At 36.4% G+C, this 27,890-nt stretch overlaps 1 protein-coding gene across 4 annotated transcripts; it reads left to right on the top strand.

Moving 5' to 3' along the window:
* On the top strand, positions 1-27,611 carry GPR155 (G protein-coupled receptor 155). 4 transcript variants are annotated; one of them, XM_061453889.1, is made up of 16 exons: positions 1-141; positions 3,848-4,353; positions 8,644-9,043; positions 10,381-10,546; positions 11,807-11,962; positions 13,018-13,101; positions 14,426-14,546; positions 15,845-15,929; positions 16,010-16,100; positions 17,158-17,431; positions 18,087-18,188; positions 19,831-19,964; positions 21,519-21,614; positions 22,566-22,630; positions 23,359-23,496; positions 25,554-25,746. In XM_061453889.1, exons 2-16 carry the CDS (start codon positions 3,894-3,896, stop codon positions 25,597-25,599), a joined length of 2,418 nt encoding a protein of 805 aa, XP_061309873.1. In that variant the 5' UTR covers positions 1-141; positions 3,848-3,893; the 3' UTR covers positions 25,600-25,746. The 4 variants fall into 4 exon arrangements, with proteins under 4 accessions (XP_061309873.1, XP_061309850.1, XP_061309857.1 ...); XM_061453866.1 differs by having other exon boundaries at positions 2-141; positions 25,607-27,611; XM_061453873.1 differs by having other exon boundaries at positions 12-137; positions 25,607-27,611.
* Positions 27,612-27,890: the final 279 nt, after the last annotated feature.

Raw genomic sequence — 27,890 nt, 5'->3', positions numbered from 1 at the left:
CGGGGCAGGCTAGGCCGGGCCGGCCCTCCCCTCCTGGGCCGCGGTACCGGCGGGCTCGGCCTTGGAGAGGCGCTCACCTTGGTAGGGTACAAATCCTCTATACGTACCCTTGTGCCGAGGCGCCTTCCAAAAGCTAAGTAGGTAAGCTACCCGCTCCTTCCCCCGACTTCTGGCTTTATTTTCTAACGAGACAGCTGTCACACAGAGCTGTGCTGTTATTTGTTATCTCTGGGATGTTTCTGAGTGAAAATGCTGTGTGCTTTTTGCCGGGGTGACCATGGAAAGGAGGGCAGTGATGGGCAGGAAAGGAGCAGGTATTAGGCGTTGGTTTTGTTGTGGCTTTCTTGGTGTAAGTCAAACGATGTTTCATCCCTATTTGGCAAGTGGGGTAAATGAGGAGCTTTTGAAGGGGTGTTGACAATAAAGTATAATCTGTCTTTTGGAAAACGTTTTGCTGTTTGCTTCACAAGTATGTATTTATGTGTTGGCAAGCCCTAAGATGAGCCTAATTGAAAGGTATGTTTTATATTTGTATTTTTTTTTAGCTTTGTATTTTGTGTTGTTGGCAACTGTTGCTTCCCTTGGTTTTGTCTGAACACCTGCCCTGGCAAATTCTGGTGCAGCTTTAAGTGTTGCTATTGCAAGCTCTGCCAGCCATGTACTCAGGAGAGGCCTCAGCTTCACCGGGCTTCCTATGAACGCAGCTTCCTGCGCTTCTCTGCTGCCCAGGTGCTGTCTGTAATGGCAGCATAGACAACCAAAGTGAAAAAGGAAATGTGGTCTTGAAATACAACTGTTCAGAAACACTGAAGTCTGATATTTCTTGTGATATTGTCTGAATTTCAAGCTACCACTTCTTGGGATAATTGTTGGTATGATCTTGTCCTCTATTTGCTTTCTTAGACCAGTAAAGAGAAAAGTAAAAACTGTGGTTAACTTGCAAGAATAGGAACTATGTTAATTACTTCTTCCCACATAATTTTATCTTTGTAACTCTCCAGAGTTGCTTCTTCTTTGACTTATTGTATAAACTCTTACATGAAAATGCATATGGGACATCCTCATCTGCGCTGAGGATAAGGTGCTAGGGCTGCCAGAATGTGAACTCTTCCTGCCCCATTCCACTTTCAGCCTTCTGAATAAAATAATGTGTCATGCTGGGGATGTTTCTACATTGCATTAGAGTAGAAAACGAGGTCACGTTGTGGGATATAATTTATGAACAATGTGCACAGCCTTGCCAGTGTGACCATAATTATCCTGGAAGTGATTATCAGCTGAAAACTTGAGAGTGAGAGACCAGAGAGAAGATGTACGTTGGGGTTATCTCTTCTATTCTCTCATGCTGTCTTTGACTTTCATTAAAAAAGAAGACAAAAGGAATTTTCCTGCTGGAAAAGGAGATGACTTCTCTATTTTGGTGCTTGGAGAGGAACCTGATGTTGCTTAACTTACAGCTGCTGGAGTTTCTGGTCTGGTGAATTTTAACACTTTACAAATATTGACAGCCTACAAGAGAAGTGGGCAAATATCAGTGCTCCAGTTTGTTTCAAGGGAATAGTAAACTGCACTTTTTCCTTGCTCTCTGTCTATTGTTGATCTTCATACCAGGCTTCCTCTCATGCTGGCTGTGCTATCCTTCTTTACAACTGCAAGCTGACAGTCTGCTGCAAGGAGCTATGCTTGACACAGGAATAACACTGGCTTATCTGCTGTTGACTAAAAGCTTTGTCTTTATTGGCCTGCAGTTCCCAACAATGCATCTATGGCTGAGTTTTCAAGGATTCGAATCTCAATCCTCAATCCCTGAAGGGGTAACCAGAAATCGTGTGTCCTATGGAGTCACAGCTAAGCGCTTTCCTTTGGAATTGTATTATATTTCCTTACTTTAGTGTCATTTGACTAGCTAATTTCTTACATTTGTTGTAAGAACAGGTGAGTTTCTGTGTAGAATATATAAGGGTTTGGTTTTGCATCAGATGAATATTTTTTATCTCATTAAGAACTGTGAATTGAGGGCATTTTGCTCAAATGTGATGCTAGTTTGAGTGAAGCCCCAGGTATGATGAGATTGTATGTTAAATCTGCAGTTAGTTGTTACATAATCTGACAATAGTTATGTAAATGCATGTGTCCTATAGAGCAAAAGGGGCTGAGAGATGTATTTTCTATGTTAAGCAGCACACTGTGCAAGAGCTTTCATTTCTGGAAAATACCCACTGCTCTGCAACAGATACTCTGTGTTAAATGTGAATGTTTTGGGATGCACACATCTCTGGAGCTGAAGAGTTGATTCACGCTCAAAGGCCTCTGAGCAGCTTTTACTGTAATGCAGTTTCTCTCTTTGAAACTCATGTGGTTCACCAAAAATTGAGTTTGACTGACTTTATCGGGTCCCTTGTAATGAAGTTCAAGGTGAAGATAGCCTGAAGGAAGGCTGCAGGAGTACCTGTGGCATTTCACAGAAGATGTAGGATGTGTGGGTGTATCTCCATGTCAATTTTGATGTAGTGAGGAAGATGCAGGATTTAGCATGTGCTACTGACTGATACAATTCAAGAGTCAGTCTTCTCCATATTTATTTAAGTCCGGAGTTATAAAATGGGAACAAGGGTACTTCTATATTTTGTAGTGGTTTTATGAGGAGGAATAATAATTTTAATACAAAGGGAAGAGAGGTGTTTCATTTAGGCACAGCTTTGGTTTAAAAGTATGGGCTTGCGTAGCAAAGGATTAGCGAGGCAAAAGAGGAACAAGGAGCCCTATCAGCCCCCACAGAAATTTAGAGGGACCCTCCTGCGTAAATGTTGTAAGTAAAGATGGGAGGACAGTTAAGAGCTGCTGTAGTTACAGAAGATACAGGACAGGCAAAATGCCAGTATGAGAATTATTATGATAAAGGTGTATGACTGTCACAAAGGATAAAGATGGAACACCAATGTTGAGAGTTTAAGATTTTGGCCTCTTAGCACTCTGATAAGTGTTATTTCAAGGGTAAAACCTGGATTTAAATAGGATCTAAAGATGGAGGTGAAGGAAGCCTCCTGACAGCATGTAAAGCTGGGCGCAGAGGTGAACAGCAATAGTTAAACAGAGATCAAGGGTAGGATTTTAATATTGGGAGTTTAAAGTGTATTTTTATTATGAAAGAAAAAGGACCAAGTAGGACATGGTTTAACGAGGACCTGAGATAAGATATTCTGGGTCAAACAAAAGGAGCTAGAAAACTATAAATTTGATCATTGAAAGCAAAGAGTATGAGAGAATTGTCGTTCAGAGTTAACAGTAAGCTGAGTGGGTAAGAAAGGTTACAAGATGCTGCTGAATATGTAGAGAGTCTTGTGCTTTTGTGTTAGCAAGTTAATAAGGCTAACTAACTAACGGCAGTCCAGAAAAGCAAAGAGTATGCAATAAGAATTAGCAATTACTGTTTTCTGAAACAATGACTGGGAAGTTCTGAAGGATCATAATTTATTCAAAATGGTTTTTAGATCCTAAAATAAAAAATTAAAAAGTCCTTGTTATTTCCCTTATTTCCAACAGATTTTCTTTTTGAGTATCCAGTCTATGTTTAGTTTTAATATTTCAGTGTTACCCTCAAATTTCATTGGGGATTTTTAGCATCTATCAATTGTCTTGTTGAATTGTTTGGAGCTATGAGATGTGTGAAGATCACATGTGTATGGAGTCAGTTTTCAGTATTCATCTTTCTCAGAGTTGTGTCTTTGCCTCGTTATTTATTTGTAATGCACTTGTAAGTGTAAACTCTTCTGTCAGCAAGCCTAATAGTGTAAATATTCAGAAACACAGTTTTGGAAGTTAATATAAACTTTTGTTTCTTTTACAGATGAGATCATTTCATACTCTTTTTTTGGAAGAGGTGGCCAAAGGAAATGGATAGCTATTCAGACTTTGATGCAGAGAACCTCTCAACTATAGCTAATATGTCTATTTCTTTGCCTGGACAAATCGGACTCAATGCCACTGGCGATACTCCTTCTATGTCAATAAGTAGGCTTTTCCCAGCCCTGTTAGAATGCTTTGGAATAATTCTTTGTGGCTACATAGCTGGAAGAGCCAACATCATCACATCAACTCAGGCCAAAGGACTGGGAAATTTTGTGTCCCGTTTTGCACTCCCAGCTCTATTGTTCAAAAACATGGTGGTACTTAACTTTTCCAATGTGCATTGGTCCTTCCTGTATAGTATTTTAATTGCCAAAGCTGCTGTGTTTTTCTTAGTCTGTGTTTTAACATTGTTGGTAGCCAGTCCTGAGAATCGATTTAGCAAAGCAGGTTTGTTCCCTATTTTTGCTACACAAAGCAATGACTTTGCACTGGGATATCCAATAGGTAAGTATGCTTTCTTCTTTAAAATTATTTGTCAGTGTCCTAGACATGTTCACTCTTATTTTTCCATAATTTGAAACGGACAACTGAAGTTATGGGCTGTCAAAGCCGTTTCTTGAAGTCACATTTCTTGGTTTCAGACCATGTACTTTTTAGTAAGGGAAGAAAACTCTCAGTTGATATAAATCATGCAGAATTTAAAACAATCCAACTACTGTTGTCTTGTCATGCTAAAGTAAATCAGATTAAAAAGTAAAATAAAATGTTATTTTGAACATAATTTCAAAATTGGTATCAATTACCTTGCATTTGCTGCAGGCAGTTCTCCTTATGGGTAATTTCCAGAGTTTCCCTCAAGACCAAAATTCCTTGCTTTGCAGAGTATAAGCCTGTACGTCTGGCCTCTGAAATAGCCGTAGCGTGGGGTTTTTCTAGTGGTTGGCATTAACGCTTAGTTTAGCTCACAGGAAATATCTAACCATAATGCTGGTGTTTACTGGTTGTGGAGTGTGTGACAGACGTTAAATCTGTTCAAAAGAAACTTTTGATTTTTGTGAGCTTAATGTAACTTATGCAGCCAGTCATGTTTTATCCCTTAATCTTTCTTCTGTTATGGCCAGAAGACATGCTTTAGGATATAGACTTGGAAGAAGTCAGTCTTTTAAAAGCAAAATTGCTGCCTGATTTATGCTAACTTGCAGTGGGTCCCAGGTCAGAATTTTATGCATCTGTGGTGCCATTCTCGGCATATGGAACTAGCCACTGTTCCACTGGAGCTGAAAAACAAAAAAAGCCCAGAACACAGAAAGGAGTGTAACTTGTATAGCTGTGTATTCATGTAAGCCTGTATTCTGAATCCCAAGCAGTGTTATTTATTTCCTTTTTATAGGTTTTCTTAATGGTATGTTAACATGATTTTAGCCATGTGTATTGTGATACTGGAGTTATAAGAGATCCGGAGTTATAGGAGATCCAGGGTTATAGCAAGCTTCTCCCACCTGCTACTTGTCTGAATTGCAGAGCTTTTTACCTGCCTTGGGAGGCTCTGTTGTGCCAATGTAGCTTTCAGTGCTGTCTCTTCCCAGGCTTCCCTTGTGGCTGGTGAATAGTCAAGGCTAAGACAAAAAAAGAAATCAAGTTTGTTCTAGCAAAGTAAAAAGCAAGATACTTGATCATGGAATTGAAAAACAGTTACAAAAGGGAATCTTTAACATGCAGTTCCTGATTATACATAACAACAAATAGCTCCATATTTTGGATTACTTGAGCAGGTGGCAGTTTCTTTCACCCTATTCCCGGGCAGCATGCTCAGGAGAATCTTCAATCTTTCTTAATCTCTTCAAATCTGCTGGATATGTATAAGATCTAGACAAATGCAATTGCAAACTTTTTCTTACTTAGATTGTATCCTTCTAGTTAAAGCATTCTTCCTAGTTTGAATGACTTTCTTGTCAGGCTACGTTTTTCTTCAAGTATTTCATGATTTATAAGATATGATTCATATTTTTTTCTGTGTACAGTGTAGCCAAATTCACAACATTTAGTTAATTAAGAGCTTTACAGTAACACTTAACACGAACACTGTAGGGCTTAAGGGTTATTTATTTCTCAAGTTGCTTATTTCCTTTCCTGTTGCTTCTCTTCTCCCATCCCCAAACTTTCACCAGTGTTTGGTTTGTGCTGTCACCTGTGCAAACCTCTTACTGTTAGTGGCTTCTCTGAAATGGTTGCAGGACTGGCAACAAAGAATGCCTTGCTTATTCCTTTTATGTATGGTGATAGGTAGTGCTTTGAGCAAAACCTGATCTTTTAGTGGAAATGTTTTTTAAAGGCAACTTCAGTTGAAATTTGTAAAGGAAAGCAATCAGTATTGACAAATCTGTGTATTATGCTAACACTATTTAAAAAGGCAGTTTGAACTCTTAAATAACATCCCAAGTTTTCATACCACATAATTTTTCTAATAACTTTTATGCTATCTTTTTTGCTGCTTAACAAAGATTTGCATATAGGAAAGTTAAAATGCAGGTTAAATTTTCAAAGACCACCACTCCGTTTTTCTCTAATCATTGTTAAAACAGTTCTACTCTCCAAAGTGATGTTGGGGTGAAAACCATCTGTCACAGAAATTTGCTAGCAGCCCACCCCCATGCAGATAGAATTACTGTGATAGAAAGCTTTTTCTGTTTGGGGTTTTTTATTACTGGGTGAGATGATAACAACTCTGACAGAGCAACTTTCATGTGCTGCACTGTTAAAGCACAGGTGTAGCAGAAGTGTTGTGTGGATGATGAGTCAGCTACCATGACTTTAATGGTGCTAATTGTATTAAGCATGAACAACTAGTGTGTGATTTATATGTAATTTTGAGTAGGAGGGATGGGAAGAAAGTATTTTTCAAGTATTAGATAATCTTATTTATTGTTTTTGTTGCAATCAGTAACAAGCAACTTCATTAAAATAAAAAGATTTTTTCATCTGAGATAGTTGTGGGTAATTTTTACTCTCTTAATGATTCCCACTGACTCAGTAATTTGCATTGGTTCCACTTCTCCTACCTGGAAAATGCATTGTGACTTCATAGATCAGTCAGTTAAAGTAATTGCAGGCTTTAAATATTGTGTTAGTATACAGTTAAACTTTGCAAAAAAAAAAGTAATGATTTATTCAGTTTTTCACTTGTGCATTATTTACATGTGACTTACATTGAGTTGCGTTTGATTGAAATGGGCATTCTGTATAAAGCAGCATAAAAATGTTACTTTAAGGTTTTAGAAAAAAATTTACTTGGGTAAAAAAAGTGTCCAGCATATTTAATGTGGGTTTATTTAGCAGAATATATGTAGTGTTTAAAACTGGCTTGTTAAATGCAGTAACTAACCACAAATGTCATAGTCCTGCTCATCAGTTCAGGATTTTAGGTAGCTGTCATATACATACTTTAATCATGTAAGAGGAAAAACACCTTCAGTGTCTTTTCTTATATACTGGAAATCAACCGATTGAGAATGTCAAGTTTTTATTCAATCTAAGGAGGAGACTGTTTATAGTTAAGTGCTGATTTAGCGCTTAGTAGATTTTGTCATTCCAGATGCTTAAACGATATGAAGGTATAATTTTGGACTTTGAAAAACATAGTCATGAGAGAAAACTTAAAAAATAAAAAACAACAAACCGGTTTAGTATACAGGGAAATGAAAATACCTGCATCAGTTGGCTGCTTAGTGGTGTTATACTTTATTTAGTACTTTGGGTGCCAAGTTAGCCACAGAAAGGTCTAGTAGTTGTGTTTATTCAGTAGTACTTCCCTTTTCTTAAAAGAAATATTCTTTGTAGTACAGGTAGAATTGCATCTGCATATTTAGATACTTCTGCCTGGGGAAGAATGTTTGTCAAACTAGGGTAGGAAAAACTAAAATGGGAAGCAACACTTTGCATATTTCTGAAAATTATTGGAAGTAGTAACATTATACGGCAGGTAAAAGGTGGAATCCTCCTTTAAAAACATTGTTAGGTTTTTTTTTGATTCACCCTGGAATAGCATCTTGTATATCTTTCCAGAGTCTTTTCATGGTATTTTGAAGTGCTGTTAGTACAAACTTGAAATAGGAGGAATTTGACTCAGAAGTATGCAGTAACAATGAAAACAAATGCTCATGATTTAAAGTTGCTTGAGGGATCAGAATGACAGCGATTACTTTTGTCCCAGGTAGTCCCAGAGGATGAACTAATAATTATGTGAGAATCTGTTTTTCATTTGGTAGTGAATCAATGCAGAAAGATCACACTTGACTTACCCACTGAATACTGATTAAATTCCAGAGTTGTGAGACTCCTCTAAGATAAGAAGCAACTTGTGTCCTGCAAAGGTGCATTTAATTTTACACAACTCTCATGTTTCTGGGGAGGAAAAGCAATTCAGAAAAAGAGAAAAACATCAAAACTCCTATTTTTATTATTTTATTTTTTTCAGCATTTGGGGTGACTCAAAGGGTGCATGGCTTTGTTATTTCATTTCTTTTTTTCTGTACATGTTGAATATTTGTAGAATCATTAAATAGTTGGATAGTTAATATTTGGTCTTTAATGTGTTTATAAGATGACAGTGGCCTAATAGTAACTGGGTGTAATTCTCTCACTTCATCTTAATATTCATTATAAATGCAGTTAATTATGAAGAATAGTGATTTTTTTTTTCTTTAGTTTTTAGGCACCAAAGTTTCATTTCAAATTAAATGTTTTTTTTTGTACAGAAATGTTATCACTCATCACTTTTAATTTCCTGTCTTCTAGTTGAAGCTTTATATCAAACCACTTACCCAGAATATCTCCAGTACATTTACCTAGTGGCTCCAATATCTCTTATGATGCTAAACCCTCTGGGGTTTATCCTCTGTGAAATCCAGAAGTGGAGGAATAATCGCACTGTGTCACACAGCAAAATCAAAATAGTGGGCCTAGCACTCCTTCGAGTTTTGCAGAATCCAATTGTGTTCATGGTCTTCATAGGAATTGCCTCAAACTTTATTCTTGGCCAGAAAATTCCCGAATACCTTGAAAACTTCCTTGATGGACTGGGCAGTTCATTTTCTGGCTCTGCACTTTTTTACCTTGGATTAACTATGGTGGGACAAACAAAAAAACTGACAAAGGGTATGTTTGTTGCACTGATCCTTCTCATCACAGCTAAACTGTAAGTCTAAGTTACATACTTTTGTAATTTTGTTCTCTAGATGTTTAAGCTCTGAATATCGTGGTCAAATGGCTTTTCTTTCAAAATTGTTGTAGTGATAGTATGTTTCACTTCCAGTTATTTGGGTGGGTGCTCTCCAAATTCTTTGATGGTATACAGCTATTAACTTTTAAAGGAAATTTAGCAGACCACAAAACAGTTGTCAGGCTCTGCAGAAAAAAATCATCAGGGGTGCTGTGGCTTCATGGACTGCCTGCAGACCATCTGTCACCAATTGGGTGTTTGGAGTTTTACTAGCTTAAATTTAACTAGCTTGATTTAAAATTTACTAGGTAAATAGTTAGACAAGGGTGAGTTTAAGTGTTATTTGGTTAATGTTTGTATTTTCTTTGGATTACACAATACATATCTAAATTATTTCTTTGTTTTGTCTGTAAATCTTTGAAGCGGCTATATTGAGGCAGCTTAAAAACAGTCACATTACACTCGAACTATCTGGCTTTTAAGCATGAATAAATGAGAACTTATATTTAGAACTTATACCATCATTATCTTCCCTTGACTATATCTCAGTTACTGGTGAGCTAAATATTTTATTTGCTACAGAGCTACAATTAACATAACAGAACGATTGTCCGGTGGTTAAGTTTATACTGTAAAATTTGAAAGTGCATTTGAATATCAGTACAGCTAAGTAGCAAACTCAAAGACCTTGTTTGTAAACCAGCTCAATGGCAAATTTTGTAAGAACATGAAAAAAAGGTTTTTAATATTGCCACTTTGCTTTACTGGTGAGTTTATGTAATTAGCTGTAAACTCACTGTGTAAGCCTTATGTGAGATCTGGGGTATTGCTAGAGCAAAACAAAATAGCATTGATGTAGAGTTTTGTTGCTGGCCAAAGCTTTGCCCTTGTTATTTGACAGCTTGCAGAGAGGTGGTGTGAGTTTCAAAGCTGCTGATTGCTTATAGCTACTATTACTTTAACAGTTGAAAAAGGAGGGTTTTTTTAATATTTTGCCCTTCCAAATCTGAGTTTTATACAAACAACGTGTCTGCACAATCAGAGAATGTGCTTATAACCCAGAGTTTGTTGTCATTTTTACTGTGATGGGTTTTTTTGTTTTGTTTTGGTGTAACCTGTGACATAAAACTTTTAATCAGCTGGTAAACGTTGTAACTGAAGGCAATCATTCAAAGCCACGTCAGTATTTTGCTTTTCATAAATACTATTCAAACAAGCCTTAAATTTTGTTTTGTTTCATTTTCTGAATAAAAAGTCTATTGCTATGACTTGAGTAATTATTTTTTTATTTACTTTTTCCCATCTCTTTTCAGACTTATGATGCCATTTCTCTGTAGAGAAATGGTGGAACTCTTGGACAAGAGTGACAGCGTAGTCAACCACACCAGTTTATCAAACTATGCATTTCTTTATGGAGTTTTTCCAGCTGCACCTGGTGTCGCAATATTTGCAAGTCAATTTAATATGGAAGTGGGAATTGTATGTAGTTAGATTTTCCCAAACGTTTTACTAGCTTTGAGCTTAACTTTGTTAATGAGATACTTAAATAAGTAGGCTTGATGAATTTGCTTTTCTGTAATATAGATTCCTTAGATTTAATTGTACTCCCTTGATCTTTAATAATCTGAAATATAATCTATATTTATTAAGCAGAGTACTCTTTCTTGATGTCTCAAGTGTCTTGATAGTACGCATACATGAATAAGTCTTCACACTTATTCATGTTTCTATTAGGGAGAACTAGGATAACTTTAAAGAACTTGTCTTTCTTTTGTTTTGCCTTGTTTTGTTTCCTTATCTTGGAGCTACTGTTTTTGTAGGGAAAAAAAAAAGTTACTATGTTACTGACTTCATTAAGAACAGTGTTAGCTTAATGCTGAAAACTTATGATAGAATTTATGCTTGGATTGATTCTGTTTTGGTACCTTTCAGTTAAATCTTGCAATACAAATACATTTTACTTTTTAATAGTAGAGGGTATCAATTTTCTTTTCAACTTAAAATACAAATTTTATAACTGTTTCCTTTCTACCAGTTGAAGTGACATTGAAACATTCTTGTTGGCTTTCACTGGTTTTAATGTTATCTATTTTTGGTTTGTTTAGTTGGGTGGGTTTGTTTTGTTTTGTTTTGGGGGGGGGTAAGAAAAAGGGAAAAAAGGAAAAAAAGGCTAAAAGTAAACTTTACAAGATAGAATTTTGCACCCAGCACACTCATAAATTCTCTTTAAAAATGAGATCTTGAATATGAGTAACAACTTATACTTCCATACTGTGCAAATTCTAGAAAACAAAGACAATGAGAAGCCAAAATAGAAATCACTTAAATGTAAATATATGGCTTATTCTCATTAATTGGTGCACATTAGTATTTGCATAACTACATGTTTTCTTATTTATTTGCAATGTAAATTCTGCGTCTGAAAGTGAATTGTGACATTGTAAATCCACCTCTAGGCTGTAGTCATGAGAATATTTGACATGCATGAAAAAGCTCTGTAAGAATTTGCATTATGGAGCTCTCTATTCCTAACATTTCAGGGGCTTCTTAAAATGTTTAGTTTAACTGTATGTATAAAATGGATACTTTCTGGCTCAAACTCTAAATCATTGATTTGTTAAAGTTCTGTGTATGTTTAATTCAAAGGTTTAATTTTGGCAGTAATTGTATTCCTGAAAGCAAGTCATTTAGCTTGAGATGAGAATAACTCTGTTTTTATTTCTCTTTTGCTCTTTTCAGATTACCTCAGGCATGGTAATAAGCACTTTTGTGTCTGCACCTATTATGTATGTTTCTGCATGGCTGTTGACCATACCATCTATGGACCCCAACCCACTGGCATCTGCACTCCAAAATGTTAGCTTTGACATAAGTATCGTCAGCCTCATTTCTCTGGTAGGTATTGATGAAGTGAGATACAGAAGCACGCTGTCATGGCAGGGTAGCATTAGTACATAAGCAGTATATCGAGTCATGAGACTCATATCCTCATCATATCCTGTTGCAGAAGGATGAGGAAGGAGTTAAAAACCTTTTCAATTTAGCAATGGGTCAGCTGGAAAGCTGCACTGTAAAAGAAGGTGGGTAGGTGAATAGGAGCACCAGTGCAGAGCTTAGGAGTTTGTCCTTTATGTTTTGGGTTTGTTTTTTTTTAAATAACAGGGTGTGGGAGAAGAACAGTACTAGCTTTCACCACAGGGGATAATTACATCAGGCCATGTGAGGTGCTTGGATATCACAGTAATGGAGACTGTATACAAATTTCAGCTCCAGAAACATCACTGGATATTTATTCAATGAAGTATTAACGAAAATGTTTAACATTTTAATTTCACTTTATTGAGTTCTATTTCAGAAATACTTTGCTTTAAAAGTGGGATGATAATCCAGAAATCTGATGTGAATAGTCTTTCAGTTTATAGGCACTACAGATAGTGTGTTTATTTTGTTTGCTTTTTTTAAATAAAAACATCTGTGTTGGAGGGAGTTGGAATTTTCTCAAGTTGTTGTCTCACTGAAGTCCTATTGTCTTATAACTGTGCCTCAAGGGAAGCCACAAGTGAGCACTACCTGCTGCTGTCATGGGTCCTCTTAGGAGATTCAGAGGAGAGTGAGGAATTTTAAGTTCTAAATTGCCAGGCTTCTCTGTGGTCACTTATGTCCTGAGGAATGACCAGACTTTTACACACTTCAGGCAGGTTCTTGGTGCTTTCTGGAAATACTTCACCACCATGAGAACACCAAGATGTATTGCTTCGTCTGGCTAGTTGCTTAGGCATAGGGACTGACAGCAGATGGTGTAGAGCTAACTACAGCCATCCTGTTGCTAAGAAACTTTTGAAGATTTGTTGTATATTTAATTTCATCACAGCCTGACAGAATACTTATCTTGTTTTTGGGGGGTTTGTTTTAGTCTTAAATTATTATTTTTTTTTTCTTGAATGTTACAGATGTGGTCTCTTATTGTTGTTCTTCTGAGTAAGAAATACAAACAGCTTCCTCATATGATTACAACAAATCTACTTGTTGCTCAGGTCAGTGGTAAGAAGAGTGCTGTTGTTTTTTTTTTAAAGTCTCTTTTAATTGAAAGAGTTTTAGTTTTTTAAATGTCTTGCTTTGATACCTTTGTAGCCATCTGTGGAGGGCAGGGGAGTCTGGTGTGTGACTTGTCTAAACAACTTCTGTGCCTTAAAATACATTCTTGAAGAAAATGATAGCTGATGTTGAAAGTAGGGTTCTCAAACAGAGCAATAAGCAATCAGAATGGAGAGTGGTTTCTGAGATACGTTTTTATTTACTGCCTAATACTGTTGAGTGCACTTCTGTACCAATTTATGCCAATCTGAAGTCAGCAATGACAGGAGCAGCAGCAGCGTGTGTTTGACTCTATGGTGACCTGATTCAAGGAACTACATAGGAAAATTATCCCCCTGCTGGTTTAGAAGTAGCTTGCTGAAGGATCAGAGAGAGAGGTGCCAGTGCTGATGTAAGGAAGGGGTGTGGGAATGCGTAGCTTGTGGCTAGGGAAGGGCAAAACCAGATAGCTCTGGATTAATTTTAATTATTATTTAAACTGAGAAAAAACTGGAGCGTACATGTTCCTTCTTCCCTTGAAGTCAAGTGCACAACTGCTGTTAAATTCAGTGAGTGCAGCCTGTAGTTGTAATATATGTGTGTGGTAGTGCTTTCTGAAGTATTCAGTAGTTTAAACAAATTATATATATATATGTGTGTATATATATGTATGTGTAGTAAAGTCTCTGAGGTCTGATCATGGAGTCATTTAATTGAAAAACAGTTGTGAATGAGAGCTGCAGGTATTTCTTGTCTGTAACAGTAAAGGTACCTTTCATCTTAAAAAAAACAAATTGAACTGTTGTCTTACTGTTTCCATAATATTTCAACCTATCTTCAGATTCCTTCAGTACTAAAACTGCCATATGGTCAGTGTCATTGGGTGAAAACTTTTATAATTTTTGGCTGAACAAATATCTGGCTGAACAAATATATTCATATCCAAATTATTTCATATAAACGGTTTGTACTTAACAAAAGCTTTACATTTTAGTTATTGTAATACATATAGAGACCATGTGGTTTTTTTTCTGGTTTGCCTTATTCCCAATTTATTTGAGCTATATAACTGCTATCAAAAGAAAACCCTCCTGAAAATAGGGTACTGTAGTTGGCGACATAAACGTAACACTGAATTTACTGCTGCAGTGCTTTCTGCTATGAGAAGTATCCAGTTCATAAAATCACACTCCAGTCAATCTGGGGGTGGAGTTTCAAAGCGTGTTGTTCAGGTTTTTTCGTGCTTTCCCAATTTAAATGGTGGCATCTTACCTTTCTTTTCAGTTTATTGCTTGCATTGGAATGGTGGCATGGAATTTCATTGTTAAACAGAAAGACCTCACTGTGCAGATCCTAGTATTTATATTCCTCTACAGCTCACTTTATAGCACCTACCTGTGGACAGGTATGATTTTTCTAGGCAGAACATAGGTACTGTAATAAAACATTAACGTTCTGGAATAATTTTATTATATTCTTCAGAGTAATTGTTCCTTTCATGTAAATCTACAAATATGCATGCATGTAAGCTGTGCCAAATTAGTGGTACTGGGCTGCATCAAGCACGGCCTCTGCTAGTGGAAGCTTGTATCTGGGTCAGGTCTTGCTTGTCTTTGATAGACACAGCAGCCTTGCTAGCTTATAACAAAAACTAAGCCCTCTGTGGAGGCAGAAGCAATTCTAAATAGTGTGAGTGTGGTGAGTTGCCCTTCAGCTAGTTAAAATCTTACTGGAAATTTTTAAATAAATGCAGAGTTAAGATCTTAATTATTTAGCATTAGGTGGATTTTAAAGCTTCGTGCCTCAAAAAAGTAGGAAATACAGAATGAAAGGAAATACCAAAGCAGCTTTCACGTTTCTTTTGCACAGCAATCAGAGCTTTTAAAAGCATGTGTGTTCTGTAGATGTAGGTGATTAACGAAAGAATTCCTTGAAATAGGCAGAATTTAAAGCTGCATCAAGAAGCTCAGAGAACTTTACATGTATAATTAAAAAAGAGACTTTGAGTATTCAGGAAACTTTTTTTTTTATATACCACTCTTGAGTCTAGAAGTCTGTGGTGGTTTTGTGGAGTAATTTGTGTTTGTGTTTAGCTGAAATGGGTAGCTCATGATTAGTACTAACGTAACTACTGGCTTTGCTTCAGCATGAAGAATGTTGCTGAGATTCTGAGCTGTGAATAGAATAGGCTGTTCCAGAAGATACTCACATATATAGTTATATATGTAAATATGCATACAATTTTTTGTTAAATTTATCAATGACTTTAGAAAGGACTAGTCAGTTTTTAAAGAAATGTTGTAGGTGAATACAACATAATTTGGTGGCAGCTTAAGAGTGCCAGTCTAGAAGAACTGCTGTTGATACTCTAAGAAGTTAGTTACTTGTATTTTAAATGTTCTTATGATATCTTTTATACACTTGTGAACCTTTTTAAACATTTCAAAGTGGATGTTTAATATAAAATGTCCTGACATTTCTTCAATGTTATATTATTGATATGATTTTTTTTTTTAAGATAATAGGTGTTTCTATTTTACTTTCTCAGAATGCAACTAGAAAAGCAATTTTGGACTATTTGAAGGTCTGTCTGAGAAAAATATCTTAGTTATTGAGCAGGTCACATCATAGAGTTTCTAGACGCTGTATTTATCAGTTTCCTTTTTAATAATAAGCAAGGCATTTCTTCTGGTTCTTTTGTAGGTTTTCTGTCTTTCTCTTTGTTTCTATTGAGGAAGAGAGAAACAGTAAAGATTCCCATTGGGTTTATTATCATAGCTGGATGGGGGTAAGTTAATTTGGATGTTTCCCTATAGAATTAGTGGGAGCATGCTGAATATGTTACTTTGTCCTATTTTGCTCTTTCAGAGTCCCAACACTTCTGGTGGGAATCTTACTAATTGTTGGTGAACATAACAGCAGTAGTATTGACTCTGCCTTTTTCTATGGAAAATATCAGGTATGAATTGAATATGTTCTGTTCTTGTCACTTCAAACTTCTGCCATGTCCAATACATTATTGAGAAATTGTGTTCTCTATTTGCTTCTCATGTAAGTAGCTTTCAGTTGAAGTACAGGCTTCTGTAAAACAGTATCATTATAGAATGCTTATAGATTGATACAAAAATGTATTTCTGTAATGAACCATTAGGAAGACTTGTTTGAACAGGCACCTTGATGTTTAGGCAACTATGACTAAGAAAAAGAGGGAGTAGGCTTCCCAAAGAAAGGCTTAGGAGTGGTAACGAATTGCAGAGTCCTTTTCCTGGTGATTAATTTGTAGTCTCACTTGATAATTATCTAAAATTATTAGTATCCAATAGCTAATTAATGGCCTTTGGTCTGTAATAGATAGTATCTACATTACCTGTGTGGCAGTAACTGCTTGCACTTCTCTGCACAATCATGGATTGAAATTCCTGAGCCTGAACTACTGTTTTTACCAATAAATAGTTCCTCATATCAGAGGATGTAAAGTGCACTAGTATAGAGATTTGCCGTGTTTCCCCTCCATCTTTTGAATAGAGGCTATGAGTCTCTCAGGATTATTCATATGGCACTTTCACAAGTATTAAGTAGTCTCGAGTGGACTCTGGGTATTGGTGGTAGATATTTAGACGGAAAGGTTAATTAATATGATGCTCCCCCTTGTCAAAAACATGGAAATTGGCCCTGTGCCAGAGGGTGACAAGAGGACATTCCTCTTTGGAACTAACAGGTACCTTAATAAAACTTAAGCTGGAACACTATCTTGAAGGGAAACATGATGATGAGGGGATGCTTTTGGATTGCATGGAAATAGGAGTGCCACTAAGAAAAAAAAAAAGTTACTCGGGCAAGGAAAATTAGTGCTATGTACTGATGGCTCTTTCAGTGCCACAAGATGTAAGAGCAGTAAATACAAAAAACTCTTATTTGAATGCATTTTTTAGTATGTTTTTGAAATACAGAAGTTAGATATATGCACTTATTTTATAGATATATATAAAAATGTGTTTTATTTGCTTTCTTAACAGATAATTACCACAGCAGTGGTCCTGTTCATCAGTATATTGATGTCAGGTATCTCACTAATGTGCATGAACAGAAATAGGCAAGAGTCAAGCTATGAGGTATTGAACCCGTATTCACCACGTAGCCAGGTGGAGGAGGTTGAAGTGGGAGGGAATGAGGGGAATCGAGTTTCAGCCACCGTGCCTCAGCCTTCTCCAGGTTCTTCTGCACAGGCTTCTCCAGGTTCTTCTACACAGCCTTCTCCAGGATCTTCTGCACAGCCATCAGCAGCAAGAGGTAGAAAAAATAGATTTGCAAAAGAATACATGGTTCAGAATACAATAAACTAATGTTCCAAATTTGATTCTGGCCTGGGAAAGATGTTTCTTTAGACCTTCAAGTGTTCCACTAGGACACAAATAAATAGATACAACAGCCTAAGGATTTAGGTTTATGTTTTTAAGGAAAGTTTGATGGTTATCACTGTAAGGGTAGGGGAAGTGGACAGGAAAGAAAGCATGCGTATGGTTTTTATGTAAGTAATGGTATCTTGATAAGGATGTGATAAATGCAGTCCACAAGATGTCTTAGATTGTTTACCCACTAAACTGTCTCTCTGAGAATGAATTATATGCCAACAGCATTGCTACTCAGTGTGTTTCTAATCAGCCTTTTTTGTTTGTAGCCTTTTGATCACTTTCAGTGATGATTTCCCTCTAGCTGAAAGTGCTCATGTTTCTTTCATGGTGGTAGTGCTGTGTTAAATATTTCTCTGTATTAGTAGTGTAACACATTTACCCTCTAAGCAAATTGGAAAAATTAAGTCTGCTTTCTCCTTTGGGTTATTTTGGAGCATAATAGTTAAAGCTATATAGAATATATTGTTATACTTGGAAAATAAATTATGGTAGTGAAGGAAGCTAACTATCCTGTTACTATATATGCTTAATAGGTTGCTGTTCTTGTCAAACAACAAATGGTGAATTATCCTGTGCTAAAGAAAGCAAAGCAGTGTCAAATGCTGTCGAAAGCAAGGTTCTTCCAATTGAGACAGGTAAAGAAGTAGCGTCTCCTTGGTTTAATACTATAACTCTTCTACAACATTTATGTGTGTTGTTCTCACAAAGAAACTGTTGGGGCTGTTCTCTCAACTCCATTTGGATAACTTGTATTTCATATTCAGTTCAAGCATTAGGGCTGATTAGGTGTTTGTGCTCTTCTGCCTGATAGTTATTAGTAATCTTTCACTGCTCAAGGCGTACAGTTGGTTTGGGTTGATAATTTTTTTACTACTAAGCTACTTTAACACATCCTTCTGAGCATTCAGACTTTACCTCTCTATCATTGCCTTGTTTGGATTCTAGGACATTGAATATATAACCCTACTTTGCCTGAAGTTTTCAACTTAAACACACTTTTTTACATCCTCATATTCATATCTTATCTTGTGAAAAAGCCTTGAAGCCTTTGTTGTAATCATGCACCAAGTGAACGAAAAACCTGAATGAGGTCTAGAGGAGCAAGTAATTATTGCAGCTTGGATCAAATGTCCATGCTGCTGTGCTATTCATGTCTAGGGGAGAAGAATGGAGAAAGCTGACTATGGGGGCCTTAGGAGACACTGGAGTAGAAAATACTGAGTTAAAGCAACTGTTCAGCACCTGATGGAAAACTGCATGCTCAGCCCATTCTCATCGTACATCACTTTCAGTAATCAAAGCTAGCTGCAGTGCGGTGTTTCTCTTATATATTTTCTTTTTTTTTTTTTTTTTTGTTACATCCTTACAAGGAAGGTCATATCCTTACGCTTTGCTTGGATACAACTTGACATTGAACAAATCTAAATAGTTCACACTGAAACATACTTAGTTGTGTCTCCTCTCACAAAATGCTAGCTTTCCACCTCTTGCCAACTATTTTATCTATTAGGTAATTCAGACAAGCATCACAAGAATGTCTTTCAGTGATAGAAGAAGGCCACTTTAATTTTCTTATCCTAAAAGATAAGGTATAAAACATCTTGTGGTTGAGTGGAAATTTTTTGGACATACTGAGTGAACACTTCAGAACCATACATCAGTAAAAGCTAATTTTAATGAACACACTTGTGTAACTTTGGCTGCAATAATTAAAAATCCTTCCACTATCCCACTGGACTACTATGACAGGTATCTTGTTGAAATTCTTATGTATATCCTTGCCAGGAGGTTTTTCACTGCCATCTAGAGGAAGACACTCAGAATTCCTTAGATCTCTGTAGCTGGAAGCCAAGCATCCATTCTCAGTATGTTTGGCCCTTTTTGAGTGTTCTGGTATACCATGTTAAAAATACAGCTACAGAACTAGTCTAGAGCTCAACAACGCTGAGATAGAGAGTAAAAATTCGAGCTGACAGTATATTTGAAATAGTTAGTCCAGAAATTAATTCTAAGTTCATTTCTAGTAGTGTTTTCAGATGTTTACCATGATGTAACTTTCCATTAAACTTTTGAAAGAAGAGTTGTGATGCAGAAAGCTTCCTCATTTTAGAGCACATATGAAGTACTGTTTCATTTGAGAATAGATGTCTGAATAGGTTATTGTCAAAGCTAATATTGTGTGTGTAACTTCACTGCAGATGCTTACAAGGTAATTTAACTTGGCAAGTTACATTAACATGTTAGAAGCCTAATGAAAAATACTGATTTGTTTTTCAGCTGATCAGTGCATGAGTCATTGCAGTGCTCGAACCTGTGTATTGGCGCAGGAAGAACAGCTTCTACAGACTGGAGACAAACAGCTGGCCAGACATGTGCTGCTGTGCCTACTTCTTATTGTTGGCCTGTTTGCTGTAAATATCTTAGGGGTTTTTTTTCTCCCCACATTGTTTAACTCATTGAGGTGGAATGATTTTTAGGAAGCCATGTAGACAGTCCAGTAAAAATCTTCCAATTCATCATGTAACTATTCATGAAATAAATCAGAGGCTTTATTTTGGTCCTTTACTGGAAGAGGAATATCATAAAATTAGTTTTTCTGTGCCACATCATAAATTGAAAGCAAGTTAAGATTGATGATGTTACTGAGGAAGCCACACTGGAGAAGCCTCAAAGGAAAAAAAAAGAGATTTAGTACTGAAATGTCATTTAGTAATGAAATCATCACTACCACTCCTCTTCCCATTTTTCTCAAGAGCTAGTCTTTTTCCCTAGACAATAATCAATTAAAAATATCAAGTAAATTCTACTTCTGAAGGAGGCTATACACAAATTGTTCCATCTGATTGTGCTTATATTTGGAACTTGGATTTCTCTGTGACGCTTTAGTAATGAACAATAATGTCAAACTGTATTTGAAATGAAAAACTGCAGTTTTGTTGCTTTTAGTGGTGGTTTGGTGGCAGTGTAGCTAAGTTGGTGCTGCCAAGCATCATTACAGACTAGATCCCAGCTGTGAAGGTGGCTGCTTCTGTGTAAAAGTGTGAAATACCAGAATGTAAAGCATAGGGATAGAATTTGAATTTTGAACTGCGACTAAAATGAGAAAGAACTGTTTGAATATTATGCTCAAAGGTGAGCTTCTTGTAGATGGCAAATAGGGGGAATCATTTTTATTTGAAATGAAAAATGCTATGGCACAAATATGTAATACCTCAAAGCAGGATAATGTTGCACAACTATGTAATTTAATAGCTACTGCTGTTGCATTTCAGGTTCTGCTAAATTACAAAATGGGAGGTTTTCCCTCTCTCAAATTTCCTTTATCAAATATTCCATTGTAATATGGAATTTTTTTTTACTGCTTCTATATTTAAAAGGTGTCCCAAATGTTAGCCTCTGTTTTAGCTGCATCTGGATGATTACACAGATACTATGAAATGAGACCAGTTGCATTAAAGAATTAGCCTTTACAACCAAAGGGGTTAACTTCAGAGGCTTTTTCCTTCCGTCAGGCATTTAAAATAGCTGAAGTGGTATGTGCTTCATCTTACTGCAATCTTAGCTATGCAGAAAATAAGTAGAAAGCACTGGCTAAACAGGTCTAAAGACAAATACTGCAAAGCTGTCTGGGCTAATATTGTCTGTGTTAGGTTGAATACCTAAGTGTGCTTAAGGCAAGTTTCTTATGTAAACATGTGAGGGATAGGACCTCTACACTGGTATGTTTTCCATCATTTTGCTTAAAAACAACCAAGCTCTCACCCAGAGCTATTAATCTGAACTGAAATGATGTTTTAAGGTGCTTATTCCCTCTTAATTGTCATTATCTGAATCATTTGTTAAGTAAGGACAGTGAAAATTGTGCAGGAATCTATAAACATGTGAAGAGTAAGAAAGTACTTTTGATTTGTAACAGTCAGATTAGGTTTGTGTTTTTTGGTTTGTTTGTTTGTTTTTCTTAACAGAATCTTTCCAGTTGTTTGTGGTGGCTGTTCAACCAAGAGCCTGGAAGGCTGTATGTGGAATTGCAGTTCTTCTGTGCTGTGTTTAATTTTGGTCAGGTACTTATCAATGCTTGTCCTGAAAATGACTTGGTTAGTGGGTGTTGCAGCAGATGCTGCTTACAAGCACTGGAAGTTGAAGTCCTCAAACAACACTGAAGTCACCAGCTCCTTATGTTGTTTTGCCTTTGTTTCCTCAAGCTTTTTCTTTTGCTTTGATAGCTCTCTTATCATAATGCATGTCTTTTATGTGCATGAACACTTTCAAAGGTACAAATGGCAATGGGATGACAAATGCACATGGAAACTGAGTAGAATTTTAGCCTTACTTGTACCAGAAAGCTTCACCGGTGTTGCTTCCATGGAGTTACACCAGTATAACTAAATAAATAGATGCAAGATAGCTATATGGGTGCTTTTGCTGTAAAGCTTTAAGTTGTTATCTCTTCAGCTTCAGTTACAGCACCATTATCTGATAACTGGCAGCTAGATGGGTAACTGTTCCAGCTACCCATAGCCTATTTCAGTGCAAACCTCCCCAAGGTAGCTTTGTTGCATGTGAAGGTGAAAGAAAGGCAATGTTAATACACCTGGTAGAAGAATGTTTTACAGATCTATGGACAGGTGTGCCTGCAAGATGCACAGCAGTATCAATTAATGGTAGGAATTTTGCTACAAAAGCAGCACAGAAAAATGAATTAACTGGAGAGTATTCTAGCATTCAAATGACAGCAAGTCAGTTCTTGTCTTGACATTAACAAAGGCAGATTTAAATAACTGGCTATGTAATGATAGGAAGAGTTTCTTTGATGTGCTGTTATATATTAATCTGTATTTTTAAGCCCCAAATGAAAAATCAAACCAGAAATAAAATGCATTTTGAATGATATCTGGAGAAGAGGGATACTTTTGATGTGTGTTTTGGCAATGAGTTTTTTAACATTTTATTACTGTTCTTTAGAAACTAAAGATTTTGTTTAATGTTTCTTTTTCTGTATTTTTTTCCTCCAGGGCTTCATTTGCTTTGGTATTTTCGGCTTAGATAAGCATTTAATCATTCTACCATTCAAGCGAAGGTAAATAAATCTTTACATTTACACCTATAAACTCAATTATTAATGATAATAACGTTTAAGGGGCATTGAGTGTTCAGTTCCATTCCATTGCATTTACTATTTGTTTGATCTTCCAAATTTCTTTTCTATTCCAGTTGCAGAGAGCTAATTGCTGTTCACTGTGCATGAGTTTTTACTCCTATCCTAATGATACCCCCTGAGACAAAAATTCCACAAGCTCCCTAAAGACAAAATCTTTGGCAAATGATGGTGAAGGATGTGATTGGATCAGTGAGATGATGGATCTTCAGAAATAATCTCAGTTGATAAATTGAAACTTGGAATCTGGTTTAGCATTCACATCTGTTATCACTGTTTTAAAGTAGCATATTCATAACCTCGTACAAGTATTTTGTGTGGATGGACACTCTCACTGTGGATACACGCATTGTACAAAGCCATCTTTAACTCAGAGCTGGCTGGCTGAGATGTGAATACAGCAACTAAAGCTGCCTCCCAGTTACTCTCTTTCCTTCTGCCTGAGCCTAGAATAAAACCTCCCAGTGTTCAAAGACCATACAAGTATATTAGTAAGATTGTATATAAAGTATCAGGCACAAACCCAATGAAACGGTTGTGATAAGCTTCCTATGGGTTCTGTTCTATTATTTGCAATTTTCTTTAAAATGCCTCTGTTTGATTTACTGGTTTTCATTTATTTTCTTTCTCTCTCTCTGTCTTTTTTTAAGACTTGAGTTCTTCTGGGGAGGAAGAGAGGCAGCAGGGCACACAGATTCCTGTGTACCTGAGGAAATTAGGATGACCTGTCAACAGTTTGTTCATTATCATAGAGATCACTGTGTCAAAAGTATTGTCAAAGGCAGAAGGTAAGGTTCCTCCTTGCCCATATAACCTGTTACAAAGGTCATAGCTCACCTTCTGGAAATTATTAAATGCAGTGTAATGTCTGTGGCCAATACCTGTTGTATATTTATTCAAACCTCCTGGTGAGGATTAAGAATTCAGCAATAATATGTTTTTAGTCTCACCCTGAAACATTGAGGTGCAATTTATCACATCATCCTATATACGTTTTGTATAAATTATAAAAAGTTTTATATTATTAAGGTATTGCCCAAGTTTTTGCATTTACCTGGCAAGAAAATCTTTCTGAAAAAATATATATGATAATGCCTGTAATAGAGTGTATGTGTCCGAGTTTTGTCGAACCAGAGACCTTTCATATGTTTTGCTTTGAGATTAAAAATGTGTCAGTATATAAGTGATGGAGTGTTTACTAATAAATAGCTTTTACAGGAGGCAAAACAGTTGCAACTTATGCCAGTGTGTACTTGGAGGCCACTCAATATGTGACATTACTGTGGGTTTAGGACCTTTACAACTTTTGAGTTCATACAATTTCTTTTGCTCATTCCTCTTGTGAGGCCTAAACCTCAATTTGTGAGATCAGCAGAGCTTTCAGAGGCAAATTAGGATACCCAAATCAAGGATTATGAATTCAGATATGCGTAGGTGGACAAGAAGAGAAATGCAGACAGAAGCAGCAGGAGCAAGAAAAAGATTCTGCCTGACTTTAGATACTATTGTGTGGAGACATGAAGAATTCTTCTGATAGGACACTGACTTTCCTTACCATGTGAGCTTTTAAGTAGACTAGTTTGGTGTAATGGGGTGGTCTTTTAATAGTCAGTCCAAAACCAAATTCCGTAACTGTTTTTTACAGTATTATGATTTTGCTCAGTCCCCTTAGAACTCAGTAATGTTCCATAAGAAATAAAGTTGTCCATTTAGGAAAAATGGAGTATGGCAGTTCAAGGACTTGCTTCTTTGTGCCAGACAGAAGTATCAGAAAATGTTAGTTTTGAAATAGAGCAGGTTTCACAGCTGTGTTTCCTGTGCCTCTGCTGCTATTGTGGTTTCTTGAGCTTTGGGCTGTTCATTTGGTTGTGTTTTGTGGTTTTTATTAATCATATATCCACCTGAGAATACATCAAAATCTAACATTTGTTGCTTCCTTGTTTAATATTATGTTTGTACAGAACTAGTTTCATGTCTTATTTCTCCTTGTGAGTCAAAAGAAAGCATAATCTTTTCATTTAAAATCATAATTAACTCAATCCTATCCTCTTTGATTTAAACATACCATACTGAGACATTGTAATCATGGATTTTTATGTATTTTTGCTTCTCTGCTATTAGAGGTTAACAGTTGCTCTGTGTTTCTACTGCTTTTGACTTAAAAAATTAGGGAAAGAAATTTGGGGTTTGCTGTCTTGTGTAGCTGTTAATCATCTTCAGAAACCCTGCACTTGGGTTCCATAAAGCAGATTTTAGATAACTAGCAACATTCATTGCTGCAGGTAGATTTCTGAATGGTATTTTTTACTGCAACTAGGTAGGTGGTTAGTGGCATTGTCTTACAAATATGTAAATGAAAATTAGTCTTGCTGTAAAGGCTTTATTTATTAGTACTGCTTGTGTGGTAAATATTCAACTGGATCTGCATCTTAAATAGTTTTTGTTTACAATATATATGAGCAGTTAATGTCTGTTTAAAACTGTAGAGTAAAATAGAATTGGAGTGCAGATAGAGTCCCTGTTGCTGAGGGCTGCACTCAGATATTTTGTTGCAGAAATGATCATGCTAATGAGTAGATGGGAAGTGAGTATGGAAGAAATAGAATTACATTGTGTGTGCTTTGAGGAAAATTGCTACTTATGTTCACTGAAGTTTCTTTGCACCAGCCTTAAATAGCTGTAGATTTGTTTTGCTTCTTACTGAAGTGTCTGTAGGAAAAGATAGTGAACATTGGCATGTCCCTAATGTAGAAAACTTGCAAACTCTTTTCCTAACATGCTCTTAACTGTCATGATGTCTTTCCTTGTTTCCTGCTATTTTTCCTTGCCTTTCCCCAACGCGCAGTGGTGATACCAGGTTTACAGAACATGTGGGTGAATCATTCCTTTGACATACAGGTGTGGTGCAAAGATCTCCACTGGCATCTTCTTTGGCTGTGACCTGGTGAACTGGCTCATGCAAGTTGGCCTTGCCTCTGACCGTGGTGAAGCTGTGGTGTATGGAGACAGACTGATGAAAGGAGGCGTCATCCAGCATATTACAAATGAATTTGAATTTCGGGATGAATATCTGTATTACCGCTTTATTCCTAAGAGATCAGTTGCAGTTGAGAGCCATTAACCTGAGCATGTAGGCAAAGAGTACAGGCAGCTAGGGGTGAGTGTGAACACCTCCTCTGACTTCACCACTGAAATTGGAAGTATTCAGGGCTCTCAGAGAATTATGTTATTCTCTTTTGTAAAGTTGGGAGATGTGGTCCTACTTGTGTCTGTTCTGAAAGAAATGGTAGCAAGTGATATTTAGGGAGCATTCCAACCAAAATGCAATAGAACAAAACAAGATGCTCTGGATTTAGAGCATTTTTTTAATTTCCATTTTGAGCAAAACAAATAGTAAAATGATGTGTCACTGTCGTATTATATAGAGGCGTTATAACAGCAGCTTTAGTGACTGGTGCCACAGTGGGAAAAAAACAACATGAATGAGGAGTATTTTTCATGTTGTATTTTTTCCATAATTTAATATGATAAAATACTGATTCCCTTTCACAGTCAGGCATCTCCTGATTTCATAAAAGTAGAATTTCTTCTATCATATCTCAGTTTTTAATACTCCACTCCTTTCTAACACCAAGAACTTGTTCAAGTTGTTTACACTTCAGATCAGGTGGCTTGTTTCTCACATCATTCTGATGTCAGAAGGTTAAAGCTGAGGAAATACTGAGTGGAATAAATAATGATTTTGTACAAATTTACCAAATCTTAAAAACCTCAAGATACCCAGTGTTCTCCCAGATTAGGAGATGAGATAATGGGATTTCCAATAAGCAAGTGGTTCTGTACTTTTGCCTTATGGTGGTAGTAACTTTGTCAAGAGTAGATTTTTGCCTTCTGAATTTAACCTTTCCAGTTTAATTCAGAAGTGCCAGCCTCAAGTAAAGATGTTATGGAAGCACTGGATACCTGTGCAAGTCAAGATGAAAAAAATTATCAACTCCTAAAACCTTTTAAATGAAAGAGTGACGTTTTTGAATCTACTATATAAAGAATCCTAACTGAACATCCAAGTTGGGGTTTAGAGTAGCTAAAGATCCTAAAGTTTTAGTATTGGTTGCCTAACACAGGTTTATAATAAGCCTCAGGTACCCTTCTATGACGTTTAAATAGTTACTGTAGTGTCATTCAGATTCCTGTGTACTGAAGGCAGAATCTGATAAACTGTGTCTTCTGCAGTATTTTGCAAAGGTTGAAGACAAACTGTAGTATCCAATAGCCGTTATGCTGCCCTGTTAAAACTGCAGGAATAGCATTTATATATCTATATAAAAAATTAATACAGTGAGGGAAAGGATCCCAAGTATTTAAAAAAAATAATAATTTTTTTTTGCTCAAGCATATGAATAATTTCTCATCTTTTTTTAAGAAAAGTCTCTTCCTGGTTTTGCTCTTGGTTTTTTTTAGTACACAGATTTTTATTACAGCTCCTGTGCACCTACTTTGTATTAAGAATTAAAAGTGATTTTAGCAGCATAACCTACTGTTCAAGAAACAGTTGTTTTATGGTAGCTCTAACTCCATGCAAGACTTAGATTGGAAAAAAAATCCTATTACTGTCAGTCATACTGCACTTCTGCAGTGTGCACAGAAACACAACTGCATCCAACTGCATACGTGTGCTATACAAACTGACATATGTTAATGTTTTCCAGCAGCAGAATAATTGACATTTATATCAGGCTGTGGACACAAAGGAAAACGATAGCATATTTTCATTACAAGTGCTGAAGACAGCTGTATCAAATATTTTGGAATAATTAGATATGTGTGACTTAAGAGCAGAAGCCATGAGTATGTCTGGCTTCTAAATACTGTAACTTGTCAATAAATCTGTTACTTGATTTCAGAGTTCTGAGCTTTGGTGTGCTGTGAGGTGTGGGAGGGTTATGTGTGCATGTCAAGATTTGTGACAAATGTATTGATTTTCTGGGAGATTTGCTTAAGTGGCTCTTGGGTTTCAAATTTGGTATTTCTTATATCCACCCTTGATGCTTTTCAAATAGACACATGGCTTGTTAATGGGTGTTTACACAAAGATACCAGTTTTCATCTAGCAGCCTAAGCGGATCTTTATGAACATTTCACATTATAATCTACTTACCAAATATCATCTACTTACCAATAT

The sequence above is a fragment of the Pezoporus flaviventris genome, unplaced genomic scaffold (assembly GCF_033815535.1).
Source record: "Pezoporus flaviventris isolate CSIRO_AGI_PZ_B2104156 unplaced genomic scaffold, CSIRO_AGI_Pfla_v1 ptg000001l, whole genome shotgun sequence".
Classification (NCBI taxonomy): domain Eukaryota; kingdom Metazoa; phylum Chordata; class Aves; order Psittaciformes; family Psittacidae; genus Pezoporus; species Pezoporus flaviventris.
The sequence above is the reverse complement of the archived record's forward strand: the minus strand, read 5'-3'. Positions and strand labels throughout refer to the sequence as shown.